At 40.9% G+C, this 18,749-nt stretch overlaps 1 protein-coding gene across 2 annotated transcripts; it reads right to left on the reverse strand.

The window, feature by feature from the left end:
- Positions 1-7,144: 7,144 nt before the first annotated feature.
- Positions 7,145-18,564, reverse strand: TRMU (tRNA mitochondrial 2-thiouridylase). Of its 2 annotated transcripts, none has more exons than XM_074903268.1 (11): positions 18,456-18,564; positions 17,845-18,010; positions 15,524-15,630; positions 14,865-14,987; positions 12,839-13,011; positions 11,830-11,883; positions 11,215-11,281; positions 10,296-10,396; positions 9,122-9,266; positions 8,787-8,869; positions 7,145-7,597 (listed from the first exon to the last, which is right to left on the reverse strand). In XM_074903268.1, the coding sequence occupies exons 1-11, from the start codon at positions 18,541-18,543 to the stop codon at positions 7,457-7,459; spliced, it is 1,248 nt and encodes a 415-aa protein (XP_074759369.1). In that variant the 5' UTR covers positions 18,544-18,564; the 3' UTR covers positions 7,145-7,456. The 2 variants fall into 2 exon arrangements, with proteins under 2 accessions (XP_074759369.1, XP_074759370.1); XM_074903269.1 differs by lacking the exon at positions 18,456-18,564 and adding an exon at positions 18,208-18,260.
- Positions 18,565-18,749: the final 185 nt, after the last annotated feature.

Consider the following 18,749-nt stretch of genomic DNA (forward strand, 5'->3'; position numbering starts at 1 on the left):
TTGCATTTATGATGGATAATTTCATTGTGTTTAATTCATTAAAACATGTACATACGTATAAATGCAGAGGAAGCATTTAAAAATACTAATCATAACCGGCATGGTTGCAAATATGTTCCTCATCAGTGGGATATCTTCTTCATCTACTGTCGCTATTGTTTCCCAACTATGCATGCTACCATGATGCACCTAACACCCACATTTTCCAGGACAGAAGGCCAGTACCTATTCCTTCATCCATTTTTCTCCCTGTTTCTTACATGGAAAACAAATCTTTTTCATTTGCTTAGCTGTTTGGGTTTGAAGGTTTTTTGGCCTTGGTAGTAGTCAGGATTGTTGGTCTTTCTTTACATGGAGAAATTAAATAATCTGGATTTATTTAAAGAAATGAGCATCTGAGGCATTCAGTGAAATATGCAGTTTCAACCTTACTTTCTCTCATCCACGCTCATCCTTACTGACAGATCAGTTGGCTCCCCAGCCTGTACAGAATGTTTTCACCGTACCCTCATTTCACATCAGCTTTTCACATTTGCCTTCTTCCCATGAACAGCCTCTCACCTTCAGTAGCTTTGTCCGGCTTGCAGCTCACCAGACCTCGGGAGAAGCTGAAGAAATGCTCATTAGTATCAGGACCAATGGGCAGGAGATGGAAGAGATGGAAGGGCTTCATCTCTGGTGGTAGTTCCCACTGAGACTGGCTTACAGTTGTGATGAAACCTCAGCCTTTTTTTTTTTTTTTTTTTTCAGTACCATAAATGTGAGTGATAAGGGTATCACATGCTTATGGAAAGCAACCAGGAAATTCCCTGGTTATATTATGTGCTCCATCTTCTGAAGGGGATCCATCTTGAAGAAGGCATTACTACAGAGCAGATGGTGCTGCATGCTTCCACGGCCGGACTCTAAAGCCGTTTGGTGGCACAGAGATCCCACGGCAGCTTTCTGCCATCCCTAGCTACAGAACCCAAAGCCTTCCCACCTAGAGAAAAGACAGCAGAGACCCTTGCTGGACCTTCCTGTGCTGAAGTCTCCAAGCTGAAAGGGGTGTTTTAGAGGTTTGAAAACTCTAGTTTGGGAATAAAGGTTGAAGGAGAACTTGTACCCTTAACTCTGAAATGGCATGTCCCTGAAATCCAGGCAACAGAGGCTGCGCTGTGAATCTTCACTCTAGTCCCGTCCCATTACCTGCATGAACAAGTCAGCAAGTCAGCACAGGTGGCTGCACACATTGTCTCCCAGCTCCTGAGAAGGGCTCAGCCTTGTACATAGGGGCTGAATGGCAATATGTATACATACAAACTTAAATGTTGCAGCCAAAAACCTGTTACTTACAGGTATGCTGAGGAGATCTATTCTAAAAAGGAAAAATAAAGGCTTTGTGAAAAGAATATGTCAGCTTTATTCCCTGTGGTTTGCAGCTACAGAGAGAAAGCACATGAACGCTTAATTTTGAAGCATGAGGAGGAAAGGTTCTTTCAGCCCAACAAGCCAACACGACCACTAAGAGCCAATGCTTTAATGCCGGACTGAACCGCTGCAGTGTGAATAAAGCCCTTCACAATACCTGTGTGACGTCTCACCTCTCCAAAGAAGCTATACAGGTGAAAAAAAGAATCAGAGGACAACCCTGCTCTCCCTCCATAGGGGACATCCCTGCCCCTCAGCTCTGCAGGACCAGCTGGAACAAAACCAGGAGAGCAATTAAAACAGGTTTCACACAAACACTTTTGGAATAAGGCTGCACTTGGAGTGCAATTCTTCAGCCTTTATACACTCAGCAACAAAAGTTTCAAACATATTCACAGGTTCCAGCAGAAACTTCAATTCAGTCCCAGCCTTTAGCTGACATGAGCTGTGGTTTTTCTGTTATATGATCCAATTCTTGTTATCATGTTCTCTACTTTAGAAGGGAAAAGTCCTCTTTTTTTTTTTTTAAGTTATTCACTGAGTCTTTGAAACCAAATATTTCAAGACTTGAAAAGCTTAATGACAACTTGAAAGTTGAATCACCTGCTTGCAATCTGTTGCCCAAAGTGGGAGAAAAATGACAAAAAAACGTGAAAAGCCAATTAATTTTAAAAAGCATGTCAATGCTAATCTTCTGCAGTAGAGAAAAAAAATCACCTGTCAGCCTGCTCTTACCCAATTCAAGCCAAACCTTGGACAAATTCCAGCCTTGGCAAAGGCTGCATGAGAGGGGCTGTTAGTGACGGTCTCTAGCAGGGAAAGCAGCTGCCTGACTCCAGGCACCGACCTCTGCTCTCACCTCACTCTTATTTGCATGTTTTCAAGCTATTACAGCTGTGCCACTATGTGCTTTCACAACCGTTTTGTGATGATCTGGGTTGGGCTGGAAGCCTCAGAGCAGGCTGGAGCGTGGGACTCAGGCAGTGCTTCTCAACATAACCCTACTGCACACCAGCCAGGTAGGACTGGTGTTCCTGAAACCTCTGTCCTCTTTACAAACGCAGTGAGACATGGTGATGGTGCTGCTCATCTTGTATGTAACAGCCAGATCCAGTGGTAGAAAAGTGCCTCTATAGGCTGCTCTGCCAGACTCCTCTGAGAAGTTGTGTCCCTGTGCAGGACAGGATAAAATTCCCCTTACCAGTGACCCTACATATGAAAGGAGCAAGGATCTCGTGCAGGAAGTCAGTAGTTAAGACCCTTACCTTGCCCAGGAGAAACATATGGGATGGGAAGAGAAATGAACCACCCCCTCTGAACAGTACAAGCTATTTGGAAATGCTGTATTAAACATGCAAGCTTCACATTGCTAGAAATGTGCAATCTCTTGTAAAACATCCCATGCAAGAAGCTTTTTGCAGTTTGAATTTCACAAATGCCTACTAATTCCTAGTTCCCAGCAGCATGGTGAGATTCACTAGGAGCAAGAGCAACAATTGCTTTATTATGTCAAAGGTCTTTGCTCATCATCCCACCAAAGGGCTGAGCTGCACTGAAGCCAAGAAGCAGCCTCCATCCTTCTCAGACAATGAGTCTCTACTAAACCAAACACAGTCCACACTCACTTCTTCCTCAGATGAGTTTCTTCAGTAGAACCAGTAGGTTCAGCTCTAATGATAAAATCAGTTTCTAAGTGAATTGAGACCATTGCTAGAGAGATTTCCACTGAAGAACAGCATGTTAGCTTAATGAATTTTCTGCACTAGCCATCCTGGATTGCTGCTGTATCCAATTTTAAGGACGCTTAAAGAATAAGAGGGAAGCAGAGCATTTGTTAAAAAGACTCTGTCCTACAGGAGCTGTAGCAGACACTCCTTGTGCCCTGTGTCAGTTACGTTACAAGCAGCACTGGCTAAACTTTCCTACTATCAGGTACTGGCTCAGTGGCTCTCAGCAAGACTGGGATTTCATAGCCAGCACTCCTAAATTCACAATAATGATCTTAAAAGCACTAATGATTTCTGCACTGACTGTCTCTTATCCAAGTGAGAACCTCAAGTCACCTGAGCTCAGGATGCTCCTGGCATCATACCAGCAATCCAGCAGCAAAGCCTTCCCAGGGATAATGCACTGAGAGAATCTGTCCTCAGAATGGGATTTATAAAAACTTGATAAGATACAAAAAACCAAACAAACAAACAAAAACCCCAAAACACCAAAAACTGAAGGAGGGTAAAAAAAGTCCTTTTCTTTTCAAAGGTTAAGGAAATACATTCAGGCTGCAGGGACACACATCCCCTGCTTGGATGAGCCATCCCCTGATGCTTTCTCACTGTACTCATAGCCAGTAACACTTTACCCAAGAACTAAAGCAGAGCCAACACCACCCAGCAGCTACACCCATCACTGAAGCAATGCTCACACCCAGAAAACCACAAGTAACTACTAAGCCTACAGGGCAGGATGAAGATTTTCTTGCAAAAAAATAGCAAATTTATCAAAATTATTGTGGGATATTTTTGTTGTTCTTAAAGTATTTGCAAAGCCAATTCAAATTTATCAAGTAGACTTTTTGCCTAGAAACATTTTTTGTAGTAGATTCAGAAGACTGTATAAAAGCGAGTTTAAAACCAGGACAATGAGAAGTTGCATGGATCTTAGTTCCTTCATCCTGAGCTCCAAGCAGAGTTCAGCCTCAGGCTGATGTGATTTCAGTGGGTTTGTGCAGGCCCAGAAGCAGACATTTTTAGGAAGCTCTGAGAACTTACCTTGTGAACGCATTAATAAGTCCAGAAGTCACAAACAGCTATATAATACCTAAACTTCGGAGTTGTCGAGCCAAAAGAATGCACATATTTAAATCCTTGGGGGCACATAGGAAAGTAAATAATGCCTGATAGAAACATAAAAATAAAAAGGAGGTAAGGACTTATTATACAAGAGAAACATTAATGGTTGGAAACCACTAATGTCTAACAGAGCCTTAAACTAAACAAAATTACCAGCTGGGATATCACTGGTTCTGCAGTCACGTATCAACTCTAAAGATCTGACTTTGATTTCTAGGGGGTGGCAACCACAACTCGGCAACTTTAGGACTTTAAATGCTAGTAACTCTCTTTTGTCAAAGGAGGAAATGTTAACAGTGACTTTAACTTAGACCAAGCTCCTCGGGGAGGGTGTAGCCCCCCAGGACGAGCAGAGCTGGGCTCCTTGCCTGCAGAAGGTGAGCACTGGTGGAGGTCTGTGTCACCAGGAGCCATGGCAGGAGGCCAGCAGCCTGGACCACATCAGAGGTGATGAGGGAGAGATTAACTGGATCATCCCTGAAACCCTGCAGCCTTGAGAACCCAAACCTGTCACCGTACCAAAGGCGGGACAGACAAGTGTGACAGCAGCCAGACACTCCCTGCCACAGGGGACAGAAGCTCCAGCTGCTGACCCAACCTGGCGCCTAGGAAGGTTTGCTGTTCACCAGGCATTTGGAGCCAGGATGTCATGGGGAGACCCAGTGGTGGACGGGGTTGGCAAGCTAAAGGCAGCAGGGTGATCCAGGCAGGAGAGACCTTGAAAACAACAAAACAGGCAGGAGGGAACCTCCCTAGGTGCCCCTCTGAAGCGCCTGCACGCTACACATGCAGCATTCCACACAACAGGAATTAGAGGTCTGTGTTGCAGGCAGTTGCAGGGTCAATCTCATTGGGATCACAAAGACAGGGTGAGAGAGCTCACACCGGCAAAGTGAGGCTGCGCATGGGCTCAGGCTCTCCGGGGAGGACGGGGCAGGCACGGGTCATCCTGGCTGTGAGGGAGCAGCAGGACAGCACAGAGCTCTGGCTGGGGGTGGACAGTGAGCCAGCTGAGAGCACCTGCATCAGGCAACCCATGTGGATGGCACTGCTGGGGGTGTCTGCTACAGCCCGAGCGACCAGGAAAAAGACCACCGGAAGAAGCCTCATAGTTGCAGACCCTGCTCCCAGTGGAGGACTCAACCTGCCAGAGGGACAACACACAGGCACAAGCAGTCCAGGAGGTCTCTGGAGCAGTGGTAACTTCCTGACACAGGTATGGAGGAGCTGATGAGCGAGGATTGAGCATCTGTCATACAAGGAAAAGCTGAGAGAGCTGGGGCTGTTCAGCCTTGAGAAGAAAATGCTCAGGGAGATCTTATCAATGCAGGTTGTGGAGTCTCCATTCTTGGAGATACTCAAAATCTGACAACACAGCCCTGAGCAACCTGCTCTAGTTGCCCCTGCTGTGAGCAATGGAGTAAAGGACTAGATGATCTCTAGAGATCAGATCCTCTGCAATTCTGTAAATTTTACAAGAAAGTGAATTTTGAAGACACAGAAGTAGTTATGTCCTTTTTCATATCCTCACAGTTGAACCTACCTCTATCAGTACAGTATCAAACAAAAAACATACCTGACAGTGGCAAGAGATGAACTAATAAAAAAAAAATTACATGAGTGTAACACAAAATATTTGTGAAGATTTTAATTGGGACATTTACTGGAAAACTCAGATGAGGAAAATGTGGAACATTAATTCCTTAGTAATTAATTCCACATTTTGCAAAGATAAGGAAAACATTAGGAAAAACACATAGATGTCATGACCAGGATCCATAACACAACTAACCTAACATGTATCAGGAGTTGACATGAAGCATGAATAGTCTTTACAGTTAACCTGAGCATGGGTAGACACTCTGAAGACACTTTTAAATTGAATTGATTTTGGCACCAGTAATAAAGGATGGCTTTGCTCCCCTCTCAAGCAGATCTACTGTAATGTCAAACAAATGCGTGAGATTTTAAGTCTAGCTTTTTTCCATAGGGCTCCAGATAGGCACTGAAGAGTGTCTTCCGCACCTTCTACTTCCATGCTTTGAAGAAAAGAGACTACCTTTTACTTTTCTTACCAGAAGAAATAAAAGGAATTATTAGAAGATACTAAGACAACAGAAAAGGATGCACATGTATTCTAAGCCTTCAGATCTGCTGAAAAGATCTATTCATGGTATTACTTTCCTACCACCCAAATTGGATGCAAATCTCAAAATTCTACACCCATCTGTAAAGTCCTGCTCTTGCACAGCTGTACTTCAGGGACAATTACCTTCTACTACCCTGCTGAAAGACACAAATTCATTTTTGTTGACTTGCAGTAATAAAGTTTTATTATAAGCTTAGGGTGTCCTCAGTGCGCACCCAATCCTTATAAATGTAGGCAATTTGGACAGGGGTATTCAACTCTTCCTAATACCACTCTATTTTGACACATGACAAGATCCAATTATTATCAGGTCTATATTAAGTTAGCTACATAATAAGGAAATGCATATGAATTTGCATTTTTCTGAAGCATAACAATGCATTCCCTTCTCCAGGAGACAAACTAAACAGCCTCTGCCCTCAGCACTTAACACAAAATTAGTCAGTTGTGTCAAAAAATTGATGATCCGGACTATTTTTAAACCCCTGGATTTTTAATTCTGAATTACGTAAACATCTAACCCACTACTTAATACATCTTAAGAATCCAAAGCATCTCTTATAAAGCTATATAAAATGAAAAATATCTGCTACTTGGAGTTCATTCAAAATGCTGATCTTAAATATCATTCATTCCTTTTCCAGAGTTCAAAGCATAAACATACATTTACTGTAAAACAACATACATGCTTTACCTAGGGATAGGTATCTTTAAGTAAGATAAAGAAATATTTCACTTATGCATAAGATAGATTTATGATTTCAGACATGATTTTTACAATAAAATTCTTGTATGTGTAACTACTATTACAGAACAACTTTAAGACATCCTTTGATACATATTAACATAAATATCACCATCTAGTCCAATAAAGTTGTACCAAACTGGCTTTAGTTTTAAACCTGTTCAGTGCTAACAGTCAAGAGCTGGGACTTGATGGTCAACTGACATTTAGAACATACAGATCAACAAAAAATATCTTTATTATTGTTTTTATTATTCTAAGACAGCAAATTCTCCAAAATTCTTCAATAAACAAACCCATATGCTACGTTGCTGGTTCTATTTTGTCTTCCTTCTTTGGACCTTCCTCTCGGTTTTTGCCCTGCTGCATGGTATACACCGATGGGCCCATCCTTAGGATCTTCCCGCTGCCCAAGCACTCATCACCCTTGTAGAACACGGCAAACTAGGAGATAAACACAGGGAGAGTCTTTTCAGCAGCTGCAAACAACATGAGTGAGCAACTGCAGGCTGTGCAAGACCTGCTGGACAGTGGGTGTAATCATTTATATTTGTTCTGATTAAATCTTAAGGAAAAATAAAAAGCAAAGGATTTGTTGGCTCACATGAGTGTTGATAGAAATTCCATCAAATTCTGCAAGATTGTCTCAAAATTCTTCAGTTACTGAGGTGGAATGAATTGGGCTGGAAAGTGTCCTTTCCCAAAGGGGATGGCATACGTATCATCATCTGTATCTTCACTAGACCTTCCCCAGACAACCATGCCCAGGCTACAGTGGCACTTCTCAAAATAGGAATGGGATCAAGGACTACTGGAGCAGACCACATGGAAGGAAGCAACTGGGGCTCCCTGACATGCTCAGCAGGTTCTTGCAGGAGAGGAAGAACAGAGACCTCTCTGTCTGGTCTCATTACCTTGCAGTAAAGAGACCAGTTACAGGCTCAGCAGCTCCTGGCAGTCAGGGGCTTCTCATGCCCATCATCAGCTCTGGCTGGAGCCTTCTCAGCTCAGCTCACTTCTCTTAAGTGTATGCCTCTCTCCATTACAAATAGCTCTCATACAATTTCTCTCCCAATACTTTCTATGGGCCCTCAAGTTTTGGGAAGCAAGAGGGAGGGTAGAACAAATGCTGTGAGAGGGCATGCGGAAAATGTTTGAGAAGCACTGGTTTACAATGTGATGGAGTATCTTTGTATTAGCAGTGTTAAAAGGCATGACTACACAGTACCTCTTCTCAGTACTGTTCCAGGACAGTGAAATTCACTGGACACAGAAGCTCACTAAATGAAGTTGAACACTAAAACCATATTAAGCAGCCAATTACCAAACTAATGCCTTCTTAAACGTATTTCTTGAAGACAACAGATTCCATTTCTGCATATACAACTGATTACCAGAGAATTTCTCATGTTTCACTAAAACTTGTAAGCCAGTTTCTCAAATATATGGATAACAGACCAGTTAAAACTAGAAACAATCTCCTTCAAAACAGCTGATGTCAAAATAGACCTAACTGCTCTCACATGCAAATAAACAAACTACTTTACTCCAACTAATAAAAACACTCGTCTGTTTTATTAGCCAGATAAGCAAAAACACAAAAAAGGAAAGAAGATGACTTCTAATCACTTACCTGCCCAGGTGTGATAGCTCTTGCTGGCTTCACTAATGTCACCCACACACTCCCATCTTGGTTTAGAGTCAGCACACACGGCACTAGAGCAGAAAATGGCCAAACACCTGCCAGTTAATCCTTACATTCACATTAAAAAAAACCAACCTTCATCACTAAGTTAGAGATGTAAGTCAAGATACTGTTAAACAGAATTGTTTTATAAAGGCACTCCAGAAACCATAGAGCAGAAAGGCAAGCCAAAACATATCAACTATTTCTGCAAAACTACACAGAACACTCTACCACAATTTCAAAACCTGAGTAAACCAAAAAACAAAACAAGGTTTGATTACCCAGTGCCATCTGGTGCCGAAACCTGAAATGACATTCCATCATTTTATCTCTAACAAGCTCTGCAGGAGGTTCCTCTGCTATCCAGTGCACTCGGTTTGTCCTCAATAGGTCTCTGTACAGAGCAGGGTGATCTGTTGATGGTGCCTTAAAATACAACATTTACTTAATATGCTCTCTAGCAAAAGCATCAGCATAACTTGTAAAGCATGAAATATAGAAGAAGCAAGAAGCCATATTAAAATGAAATCACAATGAGTAAGAAAGCAAGCATTTATTAGCACATAATCAGCTTCCAGGTGGAAGTCTTTAATACAAAAAGTAAGCTAAAGCAAGCCTGAATTATTTGTCTGTCTTCTACATCTCAGTCATTTCACCTCCTGTATTCTTGAGTATTTCTGCCTTGTTGAGGTAGGATAAAGAGTGCAGTAGATACCCAAACTCAGCCTGAACAAGATGCTACCTCCCTTTCTCCAATTCCTCAACTCAACACCTCCCCAGCAAAGGTGTTGCATACACACAACTTTACTGTAGGGCATAAAAAAATTAATTTCTTAGTTGTCCTACCTGTTTCCTCTCAACTCTCATTTGATTATGATTCTTCCCCCCTCAGAAACATCAACAAGTAGCTGAACACCTCATTATAATCACATCAGTATCAAATAAGAGTAACAACTGCATGAACAGCAAGAAATATTAACAATGCTAGCAAGCTGCAGAACTCCCAGTCATCTCATATGACTAGCCATTAAGACTCCAATTATTTGCAGTATTATATATATTCTGTTTTCAAATTGAAACTGTATTACTGGCTACTACTTCTTTTACTAGAAATAGTAAACCAAGATAATATACACTTTATATACTGTGTCATAATAACTACAATAAAACCTCAGGTTTTAGCATAGAAAGTAAGAGCTCAGTAGATTGGCCAATTCTTTTCAGTATTTGACCTTTGTTTGGAAAAGTTCTATGCCAAAATCTAAACCAATTTTCTACTCAAGAAAAGATGTTTTGAACAAGATGTTTCTAATCTGCTGATGCTGCACTAATTGGTTCTTGTTTCCCCCAAGAAGAAAGCTAAGAATTCTACTCAGGTTAGAATCACATTCCGTACAGTAGGAGTCACAAAATGCTTGCACTAGTCATTTGCAATACCAGTGTTAATTAACTCACCACAAAGACATCTCCAGTGCTGACATCTTTGTCTACAACAAACCAAGCATCCTTCAGGCCTGCTATTCTAGCCCTCTGGCCTATTGTGTAGAGGAACCAAGCTAAAGAAATAGAAAAATGTAATGCTGCTAGCGACGTTCAATCTTTTACTTTCAGAAAAATATAAGTCATTTCCCCAAAACTTTACCACTAAACAAAGACTAACAAACCCAGCTGTCTTGGAGAAGTGTGCCAATTACAAACTAAACTAACACCTACTTGAAAGTTCTCATCTGTACCTGAAGCATGTGATTTCAAACTAATCAATTACGCTATTCCTAGGTTTTATAAAAGACAAACATTTCTTTATTACAGCTTCAGTTTGTGGTTTTGCTACCACTCAGTCTTACAAGTTTCCTTTACTTTTATGGACTAGTAGAACGTCCTACTTCCATAAATTACTTGGAAAGAGGAACTCAGTTCTGGCAGCTAGAACTGCAGAGAGCAAAGGAAGGACACATCGAAGGAAAGGAAAAGGTAAGCTGCCCATGTTTGGGGATGTCCTGTTGTGCATCACTGAGGTGCATGGTGTATTTTTTCTGCAAAGTTTAAGTACTAAAGAATCTGGAGCTGAAGCACAGACATTTTGATCTAATTAAATGAACAATGGTCTCTCAGTATTAAATTAACAACCACTTAAATTAACAGAGTAACCCTAATAATCATCATTTACTTTCTTGCAACATGGAACAAATAATCATGAATATTGTAGTTCAAGGCTCTACTATTGTATAAAGCAAGTTTTCCACGATTATTAGAGTTATCAAACTGGGAAAAACGTGTAGACTGGTTGGGAATTCCACAAAATTTGTCCCTCCTAATATAAGCAGTATTGTTCCATTTATCTAAAGGCAGTTATTAAGGTGTATTAGCCCATTACCTTTGTGCGTTCCCATCACCTTCTTATCTTCAATGGAAACAAAGTTACCTGGTTGAGGTTCTAAATACTACCAAACAGGAAGAGATTGTTTAAGTCACAAGATGGCCCCCAAAAAACCCACAGTGTATTTCAAGTTCTGTCAGTACATTCCCTTGAAGTTGGAAAACAAATTTTCAAGAAGCAAACTCTGCCCAAGCAGCTTCCTACTTCTTCCCTGAGGCTGCTTGAGAGAAGGAAGTAGGAAGGGCAGTCCCCACCAGCACTAATTCTGGGCTTTACTCCCCCCATCCTCACTTATACCAGGGGACAGGAGGATTCAGCCATGTGCCTCTTGCATCCCAAACACCTGTCAGAGCCTGGCAGGCACAGAAGTGCAAGTCCACGCACTCCTTTTGCTACAGAAAATGACTGACTGTTTGCTGGTGGAGGGGAACGATACTTCCTACAGGCCTGGTGTTAGCTTCTGGGTAGGCTTGGAACTGCAAGGGGAGATGGGACATTGCTGCTCAGTGACGGCCGCAAGGCGTTGGGAGGTTTTTCTGTAGACAGTGTTATAAATGACTACTGAAAACCAGAGCAGAACATAAAGACTGTCATAGATTTAATGTTGCTCACCTCAAGAAGGAAATTTTCAAAGTTTCTTTCACCAATGAAACAGACTCCCATACTCTGAAAAGGAAAAGTGGTATTGAATCCATAAAAGCAGAGAAAAACATCTGAAATAATGTCAATAATCTTTCCAAGATGGATCTTCCCCCCTCTCTGTATTCCAAAGTATGCTAGACATGTCATAAAAAAAACAGAACCACATCTGCTCCAACATAAACTAATTCTACACAGTATCAGCAAGAGCCATAAGCACAGCAAAAAAGCAAAATACAGGAAACTGAACACATGTTGAATAAATACCTACATTAACCTTGGTGACTACATTGTATGTATATTAAAAACAGAAGCCTCTTGCAGATTCAAGTACGAAAGTTACACAAATGACACAATAATGGTATATCTCTTGAGAAAACTTTCAATACCAAATAGGCTTTCCTTTTCCTTTCAGTTACTGCCTACATTCTTCAAATACTCATTTACAGTGGACAAATATAAAATTAAAAGCAATCAAGACAGCATCAACAATACAATTGCTGCCTGCATCACATTTTATTAGAAATAACTCATGAAGTGTCAGTTCTCAGGAAAACAGAACTTTTTTTTTTTTTTTCAAAGACTAACTGTGGAAAAGCAGTATGATCTGATTTCTCTCAAGACATACTGAAAAACAATTATAGCAAGGAAGTCTTTAAAAGCTTCAATAAAGACCAAAGGCTTCTCACCTGCTGTGATAGAGAATGCATTCCTTAAGGCTCACATCATCCTAACTCACTCACATTCACCTTAGTTCTTTTGAGGTACAGTGGTAGACAAATTATGTGCAGGCTAAAACACACAACTAACCACATGCTCATAGAAGGACTTTCACACAAGCAGATGGCTATAAAACTGCTTTCCAACCTATTCTATTATGGTGCTCAGAAACAGACGAGTTGTCACAGACTAAAGTTCAAAACTTCAGAAAAGTCTGTTTCAGAAACAAACAAAAATAAAAAAAGTGTAAGTGTTACCATGCCTCTTTTTTCTTTAGGACATGATGAAGGCCATGTTCCGCTGCTATCTTCTTCACAAAACTTTTTGTTAAATCCCCTAAAGGGAAAATGGTTTTCCTCAAAGCATCCTGCGAGATTTGACTTAGGAAGAAGGTCTGGTCCTTAAAGAGGTCAGCCCCTTGAAGGAGTTTCACAGCTGTAAAGTGCAGAACACATAAAGCATCTCAGCATAAACCCCTTTAATAGTTCAACTTAATTTAGCATTTTATTTGACAATCAACATTTTAGTTTTATTATTTCCAAATATGAATTAAAGACAGTATTTTTCAGGTTTTTCAGAATCTGACTGAAAATATGTGGTTATTTTCTCACCACTAAAACAATCTAGAAAGATTCTGATTTTGTACAACACAATCTTAGATAGTCTTACATTGCCTCACTATTAAAATGCTGCATGTGTCACTGGCAAAAACATCAACAATACGAAAAGCAAAAACAACTTTTACATTTTATGTGAAAGGGAGAACAAAGACTCAGATATCTAGGGAGTATACTGTCCTTCAAAAAGACATTGTTTTGCCCAGAAATAACACTGCTACAAATCAATGAGTTGAACAATCAGCAGTTATTCCCAATGCTTAGAGAGTTTGACTTTTTTCTTCAAAATTGATGAAGTCTCATAATTGCCCAGATGAAATAAAATTGGTATAGTTTTTCAGTCATGTTCTGTCCAATCTCTTGAAGAGCTAACAGCTCTGCTGTTGTACAAACTCTACTTATGTGTTTGACTCGAACACTAACTACAGGCCAATAGTTCCATCACAACTTATGAAATCTTAGTAACAGGGCAGGGAGCCTGTTTAGAACATCACAAAATACTACAACTGTGAAACACAGTCTGTCACAAGTATAGACCGTTGGTACCACTGGGGCCATTTCAACTTCCCAGAAATAAAATTAAAACAAAGAAACCAATAAACCCCTTTAAGTCCAGAACAAATAAATTAAAGCAGGGAAGCTGTAACACAAAAACATCACCATGGCAGCTTTGCATAGTGGTAGTTCGCAAGTTTCTTTCCCTTGGGGTATAGCATGCTTCTCACTATACAACAGAGCTTCATCCGAGTTACTTTACTGCATTATGACCCACTGCAGAGTTATTTGAGAAATCTCTACATTGCCATCCAAGCTATGATAGTGCCATGCAGAGACATACCCAAACCAGCATTCATCAAACTGCTTCAAGGCTGTACCGATAACAAGAGCTGAGATCAACCTCTGATTATGTACAGCCACAGGCAGACTATTAAAGTGAAGAGCAAAACCTGCACTGCTGCCTACTAGCACCTTTGCTGACCCAAGAACTGTAGTCTTAAAAACGTCTGTGCATGCTGCACATGCACTTTTCAATTGCAGTGTAGGCAGAAACTTGATCTACCTGGAAAACCAGGCTTCCACAGGAGAACAAAAAATAAGGCAGAACAGTTGAATTACTGAATGAGAACCTGATTTTTTCCAGTAAAATAATATACAGTCCAATTACTGTATAAAAGTATGTTATTCATTTTAATCTTTCAAAGTCTTAATTCTAGAATTCCACTTAAGCATATCCCCACAATGAGTTCTATCTATACTAGATACTGAATAGCCAAATACATTCCCTAAAACAGAAGAAACATTAAAAAAGAAAATTTTACGTAAGTCATGGAAATACTTGATAAAGATTTCTTGAAATAATTCTCCAGGGTACAGACGATAGACCTGTCTCCTTAATCCACATTACAGCTCCTTCAGAATGTTGATTACTACTGAAATGCTTATTCTTCCCTCTGCACCTGGATTAGAATTCTTAAAATAGAAAACGTAATACTTGACTACCCAGGGTAATTTTAAGTAATGCAAGTCCCCTGTTTTGCACAATCAACCTGCTACAAAGGTTGGGGTTTAAATGATGATCACTGTGTTGTAAGGTAAACTTCCCTGATTCTGTGACACCAAATATTTCTCTTCCATGTCTAGGATGAAATATGAAATAAAAAAACCACTTACTATTTCTAACTTCAAAACGGTTTCTGAAAAGCATTTGTGGTCTTTTAATATGTTTCTGCTGAAACACTTCCTCATCCTCTAGTGAGGTCCTAGCATAATGCCCAGTAGCAATTGCATCTGCTCCTATCAAGAAAACAAAACACAAAGGCACATACTTGAAATTCACAGTTTAAAATCGGATTATATACAGCCAGTAAAAAAAGCAGAAAGCAATGAAGGAAGAAAATCTATACAGAAGACTAATACTGGCAATAACCATACTCCTGCTATTTAAATAATGTAAACTCTTCATCAGCATGCCAGCACTTTAAGGACCACCTAAGAATGTAAAACTGAATGGTCAGGTCAACGTGTGTGCCTGAATTAAATCCGTTGTTATATATGAGCAACCCAACCTAGTGGAAGATGTCCCTGCCCACAGCAGGGGGGTTGGACTAGATGACTTTTAAAAGGTCCTTTCCAACCTGAACCATTCTATGATTCTATATGCAAAAGCAAACTTCAAACCACATACTTTGCAAATATTAAAAACTGCCACAGAGATACGTGAATCAGGCATGCATAAGAACTCATGACTTTCCCCACCTTTTCAAGAGTTTGTATCCTTTAAGCATTTCCATGGCACACACTCTGTACTGACACACTTGAAAATGCCTTACCAAGGTTATCCATAGCATAATGAAGAAAGTAGTTGAATTTGATGTGCTTGTTACACACAATATCAGGATTAGGAGTCCTTCCCAATTCATACTCTTTTAAGAGGTCACTGTAAAATAAAGATTCAAATGTATATCAACATTATTAACCCTGCATAATACTATCCAGGACTGAACAATCTGTTCAAGCATGAGGACTTGAGACGCAGTCATACTAAGCGTTTTAGATAAGAAATAAAATATCCATTAGATTTTAACTGCTAAAAACCAATAGTTTACTCCAAAGTGCACTGAGGACATGGTTAAATGATCACTCACAATCTAGTAACCATGTTTTATTAAATTAAAACTAATACTCCCTCAGGGGAGACATGGCTGCCCACTGTGCACATCCTACTCATCTCTTACAAAATACTTTCAGAATTAAACAACCCTGTTTAATTTTTCAGTGACAGTGCTGTGGAGTACACACCAGAAGTTACCGTGTTTCAGTTGAATGCACAATACCTTAACCTTATGCCAGCATAAGTAGTCATGTGCCTTAATTTCATAGGGACCTTCTCCTGTCTTTTTTTTCCTTCAAGAAACTCAAGCAGTTTTTCAAAGTCATGGTGCAGTTTTACACTGTCATGTCATTAAAGTGCTTTGCATTAGTTGCTTGAAAACACTGATACAGTAAGTAATGAAATCAAATCAGCATACAGCAAGGCACTGATATCAAAAGGCCTGCTCACTGCATTATTCTGCTTGTCATCAGTAGTTACTGAATTCAAGAGGAACTGAGGGCACAGACTGGATTTAAAGGAACACCAGCATCCCCAGTATTTGGTTTTACTTTTCACCATCTGAAACAGAATCAATTGCTTCTTCTTTACCGTGTTGCACACTACATTCATAACTAGAAAATCAGGCAACATACCTCTTATTTTGTCTAACTCCTTTTTAACAGTTCTGAATTCAAGAGTTTATACTAATAATTAAATCACCCTGAGCTGCCTCCCTCATGCTGGCTCAACACTGTACTCTTACGGTAACACAATACTCCTTTGTAAATACTGCAAGAGTAAACTGGAAGCTTCATAAAAGACACAGCATAAAGCCACTTCAAATGAAGTACAGAACCAGAGAAAAGGCAACAAAGGATGACTACTGAATCTTTCATTGATGTAAAGATCTGGAACAGACTTTCCAAAAACCATGGGAAAGACAAGATCCAAAATAGTTCTCTTGATAAAAGGTGGTTTTTGATGAATAACTCTCTAAAGAGAGATCCAAAGAAGTAAATTCAAGGTCAGTTATGACATTAAAGAAAAAAAGGATTCTGAAACAAACCAAGACACTTGCAACTGATTGTTTAGGAACACTGTACTAATAAGTTATGAGAAGCAAAAGAAAAGCTGATCTTCTATGATCTTTGAGTCACTGTCAATTAGAGACACCCCACACCCTTCAAGAGTTTTGATAACGTTTATTCATTCTCTTACACCAGGAGGGAAAAATGGAGTGAACTTCCCCAGAACAGGGCTGTTCACCAACTGTATGAAAGTTTAGTGCTCAACATGATGTAATTTCAATATGATGTAGAAGTAGCATGACTAAGTTATTCCTCAGTTTCTTCTAAGACAAGATAACAATAGCACTACTTAAAGAGGGATGAAGAAGATCAGATAACAACTTTTATGTACTTATGTTGAGTGCATAAAAGATAAATTATGTTGTTATACCAATACTTCCCTTCTCCTTCTGAGAAAATCTCTCAACTTTTTCCTACGTAGAACTTTCTTTCCTTAAAGTGGAACAAATTCACAGAAAATCTGAATACCAGAAAATCTGAAATTCTCTTTAGAGAACAGTTTCAAATCTGTTAGAAGTTTAAAGAAGCAAAGCTGGTTCATGATCACTTGTGGTAAACTGGATTCAGTATATATTAATGTGAAATGTACTGTATAGATTACACACAAAGACAATAACAGTACCCTATTAAATACTTTTTTCTCAAGTCACAATAAGGTTTGGTTAGTAGAAAGTTTTGGGAAGTAGAAGAAATGAGCCACAACAAAGCAACTGCAATACACTCATAATAAGCAGGGAGAAATCTATTAGTTTTAAAAATAACAAACATTAAAATCAACATATAAATACGGATCTTAAATATGAAGAAAAAATAATTCCTCTGATATTTAACAGGCTCCAGCACTTTTTCTTAGTGCTGAAAATACTGCAATAAATTGCTATTGCCTGTTATCTATCCATCCTTACTTCTGACAATAACATGGTACTACACCAATATAATGAAAGACCATCTATTTCAAACGTGTTTGTACCTGAATACTTCATTCCAGTACTCTTTCACGTAGGAAACCTGGTGAAAAGGAATATCGAGCTTCTGACAAACGCGGTAAGCATCTTCGCAGTCTCTGTCGATGGAGCAAGATCCTTCTTCATCCAGAGGGTCCCAGTTCTTCATAAAGACGCCTGTGACCTGGTAGCCTACAAAATAAAGGTGAGAATGACTTATAAAGGGAAATACTTACAGACGGGACCCAAAACCTCTGTTTTTTGACTTGCTTGAGTAACTGCTTCCTTCAGAAAATGTGAGCAGTCCCGTACTTCGCAGTACAGTAGGACTAATTTTTTTTGCTATTGCTAACAGCTAACATAAAACCAAGCTCTCCTGGCAACCTTACACGAAGCGATTTCCTAGCTCTGAGTCTCTCCTATTCCCTCTACCGCTCACTCCAGCCGCCCCCGAGCCGCCCGGCTGCTCCACCCACCAGAGGAGGCGGGCGAGGGCGGGGAGGCACCGGCCGGACTCAGGTGCGCGGGGAGCGGCCGGGCAGGAGGGCCGAGGCGGGGCCGAGGCGGGGCCGAGAGCTGCCGCGCTGCCGCCGCCCCGCCAGCGGAGGGCAGTGCCGGCCCCGCCGCCCTCACCCACCTCGGCGGCGCAGCAGCAGGGCAGCCACGGCGCTGTCCACCCCGCCGGAGACGGCGCAGGCCACGCGCCGCGCGCCCGCCGCCAGCATCGCCGTCGCTTCCGCCCGACAGCCCCGCCCTTCCGGGGGAAGCCCCGCCCCTCCGGGCGCCAGCCCCGCCCCGCCGCGGGAAGCCGCCTCCCCCCGGGGGTTCCGGCGCCGAGCAGGAGCGGGGCAGGGCGGGCGCGGTCGGTTGATGCTGCAGCACGAGTAGCGCGAGCACTTGGCTTGCTCGCTTGTGAAGGCTCGTACCCGGG

This window comes from Athene noctua, chromosome 3 (assembly GCF_965140245.1).
Source record: "Athene noctua chromosome 3, bAthNoc1.hap1.1, whole genome shotgun sequence".
Taxonomy (NCBI): domain Eukaryota; kingdom Metazoa; phylum Chordata; class Aves; order Strigiformes; family Strigidae; genus Athene; species Athene noctua.

Bases quoted from the DNA above. Each gene is read 5' to 3' on its own strand.
- TRMU (XM_074903268.1), bottom strand. From the start codon at position 18,543: ATGCTGGCGGCGGGCGCGCGGCGCGTGGCCTGCGCCGTCTCCGGCGGG. The intron at 13,012-14,864 runs GTAAGTGGTTTT...TGCACTTTACAG, and splicing joins CCGTTTTGAAGTTAGAAATA to CTGTGAAACTCCTTCAAGGG. The intron at 8,870-9,121 runs GTAATCAAACCT...TTTCTGCTCTAG, and splicing joins TCGGCACCAGATGGCACTGG to TGCCGTGTGTGCTGACTCTA.